A 7,146-nucleotide genomic window follows, 5' to 3' on the forward strand; every position below is an offset into this window, starting at 1 on the left:
GCCTCCTGCACATCTCCTACTGGGGATGTGCCCGCAACCCAGGTACATGCCCTTGACCGGAATCGAACCTGGGACCTTTCAGTCCGCAGGCCGACGCTCCATCCACTGAGCCAAACCGGTTTCGGCGGGTGAGGAATTTTTAAAAATGAATAAAATTACTTTGATTATACTTGCATTTCCACAACTTAATGAACTCAAGTATCAGTTAAATTGCAAATTCCTGGAATTCTTTCATGTTTATTGGTCATTTATTTCTTCAGTGAATTCCCATTTTTTCCCTATTACCTTGTCATAGTGATTGTGATCTTCAAATGCAGTTAAATGTCTTAAGTATTTTCTTCTAGTATATCACTTATCTTTTAACCTAATGGTATCTTTGACCTATGTAGTTTTTTAAAATTAATTTTTAGAGAGGAAGGGAAACATTGATTTGCTGTTCCACTTATTTATGCATTCATTGGTTGATCCTTTTATGTGTCCTGACCGGGGATTAAACCCACAACCTTGGAGCATCAGGTAAGTGCTCTAACCAAGCTACTCGACCAGGGCAACCTATGTGATTTTTAAAAAAAATATATTTTATTGATTTTTTTACAGAGAGGAAGGGAGAGGGATAGAGAGTTAGAAACATCGATGAGAGAGAAACGCCGATCAACTGCCTCCTGCACACCTCCTACTGGGGATGTGCCCGCAACCAAGGTATATGCCCTTGACTGGAATCGAACCTGGGACCTTTCAGTCTGCAGGCAGACACTCTATCCACTAAGCCAAACCGGTTAGGGCCCTATGTAATTTTTAATGTTAGATTTGTTAACTTTTATTTATCATGCTTAGAAGGATTTCCCCCATCATTAGGTAAGAATTTGATTAATGAGGCCCTGGCTGGGTAGCTCTGTCGGAGAGTTGTCCTGATATGCCAAGGTTGTGGGTTTGATCCCTGGTCAGGGTACATGCAAGAATCAACCAGTAGGCCCTAGCCGGTTTTTTGCTCAGTGGATAGAGTGTCAGCCTGCAGACTGAAAGGTCCCAGGTTCGATTCTGGTCAAGGGCATGTACCTCAGTTGCAAGCTCAATCCTCAGAAGGGGCTGTGCAGGAGGCAGCCAATTGATGATGTTCCGCTCTCACTTATGTTTCTATCTCTCTATCCCTCTCCCTTCCTCGCTCTCAAAAAATTTTTTAAAAAAATCAACCGGCAGGTGCATGGATAAGTCGAACAAATTGATGTTTCTCTCTTTCAAATCAATAAAGCCCTGGCTGTGGCTCAGTTGGTTGGGCATCCAAAAGATTGCTGACTGGATCACCAATAGGTGGCATGCAGGAGGCAGTGATGGATGTTTTGCTCTCACGATGTTTTTCTCCCACTCCCTCTAAAAATCAATAAAAAAATTTTTTAAAAGATTAAAAGTCAAAATATATTTAGAAAAGAATTTAATGAATTATTTTCCCATGAGTGGACCAGGAACTACCTGCATCTGGTAATCATTAGCTAGATGGAGTTATCTAAAACAGTGATTGTCAAACTTTGAATCAGAATCACCTAGAAAGCTTAAGATAGCTTACTGGACTTTACCCTCTCAAGTTTCTCATTGAAAAGTCTGTTTGGGGGCCCAGAATTTACATTTCTAACCAATTTCTAGGTGGGACTGATGCTGCTGGTCTGGTGACCACACTTCACTGATCTCAAGTATCAGTTAAATTGCAAATTTCTGGGCCCAACATGCACCTAATAAAGCCTTTGTCGAGACCTAGGAATCCACATTATCAGAACCCCATGATTTTGGCAGTTTGAGAACCACTGGGTTCAAGATGAGGCAGAGGGCTAGAGATAGGGAAGGAACCAGAGCTAAAGGCTAATTAGTTGTGAGAAAAGAACAACGGTTGAGGGACAGGTATACTCCTCATGGAAGCTATTAGTTGCAGGGGAAGCAGCTTTTATAGTTATCCCACTCCTGACTTTAGGATCATCATGATACAGCCAAGGGGATGGGCTGCTAAATATAGTATGCAAGTAAAGGTCACTGACATAAGGCTAAGAAATTTAGGCCAGAGTTTTAGATAGGTTCTTCACATAAACAATGAAATTATCCAGGTTGACAATGTAACTTAAAAGCAAATGACATGGTTTGGTTTTCACTTTGGAAAAGACTGCTAAGTATTAAGAGCAAAGCAAGCCCAGCTGGTGTGGTTCAGTGGTTGAAAGTTGACCTATGAACCAGGTCAAATTGATTCCTGGTCAGAACACATGCCCAAGGTTGCAGGCTCAATCCCCAGTATAGGGCGTGCAGGAGGCAGCCAATCGATGACTCTCTCGCCATTGATGTTTCTCTCTCCCCCTTCCTCTCTGAAATCAATTAAAAAAAAAGGAAAAAAAAAAGCAGACTGGCAGCCTTAAATGTTATCACCAAACCCTATTTGACCACCTACATATCTCTGGGATCTGCCTCTCCAGATCTCTCTGCCAGTACCTAAGTTTACCTTTTGCCATTTAAATTCTTGCACTAACTTGTTTCCTTGCCTCCAGACCCACTCACAAAACATTACCCACACTATAATATACCTGAAATGTATTTACTGAATCATGTCAGGTGTCCTAAAGGGTAGAGATTTGTGGTGACATACATCCAATAACCAATCATGTGTGGTTAATGTTTAAGTCCACAGGCCTGAAAAGCATATACAAAGATAAAATAATTTAGGGGTTACAGTAGACAAGGGACCTGCCTCCTCTCTCCATCCCAGCCTATGATCTCAAGCCTGGTCCAATGCTGGGTGAGGCATGGGTAACAGCTTTGTTTGATTTTGGCATATAAGGTCAGTTCATTATCACTTGTTTCTTGTCAAAAGGATTCCTGCTAAACAGAAATTAAAACTAGCCCAAAAACTAAGTTGGTAAATAAAATCTTTGTGCTACTGTAGCAACTAATTGTTTTCCCCCTTCCTTGAAGGTAACTTAACAGCTTAGGAAGTTGAATATAGCACTTTTATCACTGCATATCAAAATGTACAAAAAATAGATGTTATCATTCAAACTTAAAACCATTCAAACGTTTTAACACAGATTTTTAAAATTAAAGAACCTTTAAAGACAGATGGAATCAGAAATCCATCAAGCTATACTTTAATGCTATATAGCCTAGTGGCTGGCGGAAAGCCAATGAATCCTTAATAAAACTCTTTAACTTCCATATCTGACACACAAAAACAGTTTTCCATTTTTGGCAATTATAAAACTGGGGAGATCCCAGCTGGCTGAGGATCTCGGACCTCATTGTCATCCTAGCCTTTCTTTTTTTTTTTTTTTAAATATATTTTATTGATTTTTTACAGAGAGGAAGGGAGAGGGATAGAGAGTTAGAAACATCGATGAGAGAGAAACATCGATCAGCTGCCTCCTGCACGCTTCCCACTGGGGACGTGCCCGCAACCCAGGTACATGCCCTCGACCAGAATCGAACCCGGGACCCTTCAGTCCACAGGCTGATGCTCTATCCACTGAGCCAAACCGGTTCTGGCATCCTAGCCTTTCAATCCTTCCCTGAAGCTCAATAAAAAATGGTTTGATCCTCAACCCTCAAAAATAGTTTTTCAAGAGAATCAAACTAAAAATAGGATTTGGGGGTTTTACTAAGTCCTCCCCTGAAGCTAAGAACTGCAGGACTTATCAGTTATACTGATAATGTTGGCATGCTCCAAAGCAAGAAAACCATGTTAAAATTTCAAACATACCTCCCAATTCGGAAAAACCTATGGCTCTGAGGAAATTGCAATCCCTTAGTAGAATCAGAACCCAAGTTACTCCTGTAACATAACAGAGTTGAATGTCAACTGTTGAATGTCAAGGGCTCCTAAAATGTAGGAAAATTTTTCTCATTGTAGCCTTTCAAGAATATGGTGTTGAATATCATTTTGAACAGCCATAACAGGGGAAGAAAAGAAGGTTGTTTTATGACATATCTATATCTATTACTGCACTTCCAATCTACCAAGTTTTTGTCCAATATTTGTCCCCCCAACCTAGCCTGTGAGCTCTGAACACAGCAATCACCTGAAAGATTAATCTTTGTATCCCCAGCACTTAACATTTCCTGCAACACAGGTCTGATGCAAAGAAGTACTGAAATATGAAGCATTTCTATGCTATGACAAATACACAGAAGCTGAAGGGAATAAAAAACTGCCAAAATGCAGAAGCTCAAAGATTTAGGAGGACAACACATTTAGTTTTATTTCAATCAAATCACAACACTTTCTTTTCCAACTACTGAAAAGTGCATCTACAATTTGCTATTACAGATCCACTTTTAAAAGGTTTCCTGTGACATTATATAGCAAGCCTTTTTTTTTCCAAACAGAGAAATATCCCCAAATTCTTCCTCAAGTAAAAGTAACTCCATTCCAGTAAATAGTAATACATAAAATTACAGTAAACCAGACACTTAAAAGGACAACCAAGAAGTCTTCCAACAGTTTATTAGAAAGAATGTAGACATTAAAAAAAATCCCACTGTCATGAACATAAATTGAGGTTTTCAGCCCTGGTACAAGCTGGATCAAAAAAAAAAAAAGAAATAAAAAAACCCCAATAGTGTATTAATACCATTTTTTCACTCATTTGCCACTGACAGTGCAAATACAAATTTGGTCTAAATGTACAGACTCTCAAGCAACAATGTACAGCCTTTCTTTGTCCTCCATGCTAAGAGATGTAAAAGTTTAAGGGTCAAACAATACCAAATGTACAGGCTTCAAAAACCATCTAAGGGGCATTCACTAGTTTTAGCTAAAATACATTTGGAACACTGACAAGTGATCACTTATGTACAATAATGTGAAGTAAATTTTTTGAAAAATAAAACTTTAGTGGAACAATCCTGAAGAATATACCAGAGGAACAACAGGTTACCAGTTTAAGGTATCAATCCATTTGTTTCAGCCAGGTTGAGTTCATGTTCTAAAATCTAAAACTTAGTTATCTTTCCATAATCCAAGAGCTTCCTATCATGTCAGTATCTATGTTATGAAGTAAAGGAGACTTAGGTGAAATGTTTTTATTTATCACAACTGCTGTATCAATTGTCTAGGACCTCAACAGCGCCATGGAAGTCTGGGAAATGTTCATGCATAAGGTTATTGCCTTAGCTGACTTAAAATTGCCCCATACAATGGTACATATCAACCCTTAGTGAAGCCTTTAAGAAAACAAACAGGTTGAAAAATGGGTTAAAGGAGGCAAATGCAGCATCTGCCTTTAGAGCTATCAACTCAGGAATTCTCTCAATTATGAAATCTTGCAGAGAAGTTATTTTTCTTTCTCAAAATCCAGGGACGACAACATTCCTTATTCCAGATCTGGCATTTCTGAAAGGATTTTAACAAGATTAGTATGAAGTACAAAGAAGTAATCCATCAACATCAAAGTCTTATAGGGAAAGCAGCCAGAGAGAGTTAAACAGTTGCCTACTTTTTGAATTTGAATCTCAATTCATTCAAATTTCTGCTTTGGCTATTTATTAGAGGCCATAAAGAAATAATTACTATTTTTCTAAGAATTATAGAAGTCAATTTCTTTATTTTAATAGTTGTGATCTTTAATGTGAAATATTACTGTGCAAAACATTTTTACAAAGACACTTACTTTCATCATCACTGTCTTGTGAATCCTGCAGAGGGGAAATAAAGAAAAAAGTTACCAAGTTGATCAAACATTCCTTTGCTAACTGAAAAGTTTGCCTTAAAAAGCTGAAGCACTGTAGTTTTCACTCACGTAGCAAAGATAGGTGGTTAAATCAAGCTTATTAATTTAATCAACTGACTTAAGAATGGGTTTACAGATGGACAGCTGAGGAAGATGTGTGTCTTTTGGTAGGAATTGAGTCCATCCTTTCAATCCCTGTCAACCAGGCTGAATCTTGGTATAAAATGGTTTCTCTTCTCTCTTGACATTCAATGAAAGAAAATGGCTCAATACAAAGACCACTGGACTGATAGAAGACAATAAAGTCTAATCGTAGCTGGTGAATTGTCTAAGTAAGTATTTTCCTAACTGCATTGAACAAATTTCTTAACGATGTTAACAGAATGCCAGAGGAGGGAAATGTTGAGAAGAGTAACCCAGTATATCCTCTTACAGATTCACAATGTCCATATGTTTACTTAATCTCTGACCAATTCACTTTTATAAAACCTGTTTAACTTTGTAAAAATAATCCCTAAACTAACTCTTAATTGAATAAGGCATATGATGTCTCCATGCATTGATTCTTTTGAAATCTAGTCTCTTTAAGAATGGCCCATTAGACACCAGTTCCCTAGTAGGTAACCATCCTTCAAAAATGGGCACATTTTAAAAACTGCTTTACCCTATATTAAAAACAAACAAAGCCCTAGCTGGTTTTGCTCAGTGGATAGAGCGGTGGCCTGTGGATTGAAGGGTCCCGGATTCGATTCCAGTCAGGGGCACATGCCCAGGTTGTGGGCTCGATCCCCAGTGCGGGGTGTGCAGAAGGCAGCCGATTAATGGTTCTCTATCATCACTGATGTTTCTCTCTCTCTCTCCTTCTCACTTCCTCTACGAAATCAATAAAAATATATTTAAAACAAAACAAAACAAAAAAACAAACATCAAAAAGTAGCACACAAAAAAATCTTGACTATATGTCAAACAACTTATACATTGTTTCTTACTATTTAAGTAAATAAAGAAAAGAATTTATAGACTTACATCATCTGCTCCATCTACTTCCGGTAAATCTACATCCTCATCACCACCCATGTTGTTCATCATCTATTTGAAGTAAAAATTAGTTTTAAAAATGATGTTAAATTAAGCCCTAATTGCCCTAACTGGTTTGGCTGAGTGGATAGAGCGTCGGCCTCCCGACTGAAGGTTCCCGGGTTTGATTCCAGTCAAGGGCATGTACCTTGGTTGCGGGCACATCCCCAGGAGGGGGTGTGCAGGAGGCAGCTGATGGATGTTTCTCTCTCATGGATGTTTCTAACTCTCTATCCCTCTCCCTTCCTCTCTGTAAGAAATCAATGAAATATATTAAAAAAAAAAAAAATTAAGCCCTAATTATTAGGTGGGACGCTCAAGAATAAACCTTAAGCCGAAACCGGTTTGGCTCAGTGGATAGAGCGTCGGCCTG

The 7,146-nt window shown here is 38.6% G+C and overlaps 1 protein-coding gene across 3 annotated transcripts in view; it reads right to left on the reverse strand.

Annotated features, from left to right (window-relative positions):
- Nucleotides 1–2,586: 2,586 nt before the first annotated feature.
- PTGES3 (prostaglandin E synthase 3 (cytosolic)) overlaps nucleotides 2,587–7,146 on the reverse strand; it is a 25,504-nt gene continuing 20,944 nt past the window's right edge. The window contains exons 6-9 of one of the 3 annotated variants that reach the window (XR_001363263.1): nucleotides 6,723–6,785; nucleotides 5,766–5,936; nucleotides 5,637–5,661; nucleotides 5,035–5,359 (exon numbers count right to left, since the gene is read on the reverse strand). Coding sequence is in view for 2 of the 3 variants with exons in the window: in XM_005872071.2 (XP_005872133.1) it covers nucleotides 5,340–5,359; nucleotides 5,637–5,661; nucleotides 6,723–6,785 (108 nt within the window). In the remaining variant the exon portion in view is untranslated. Of the gene's footprint in view, nucleotides 2,665–4,200; nucleotides 5,360–5,636; nucleotides 5,662–5,765; nucleotides 5,937–6,722; nucleotides 6,786–7,146 lie in introns of those variants that run through there. The other 2 variants (XM_014544462.1, XM_005872071.2) reach the window with 2 other exon arrangements.

This window comes from Myotis brandtii, unplaced genomic scaffold, assembly GCF_000412655.1.
Source record: "Myotis brandtii unplaced genomic scaffold, ASM41265v1 scaffold364, whole genome shotgun sequence".
Taxonomy (NCBI): domain Eukaryota; kingdom Metazoa; phylum Chordata; class Mammalia; order Chiroptera; family Vespertilionidae; genus Myotis; species Myotis brandtii.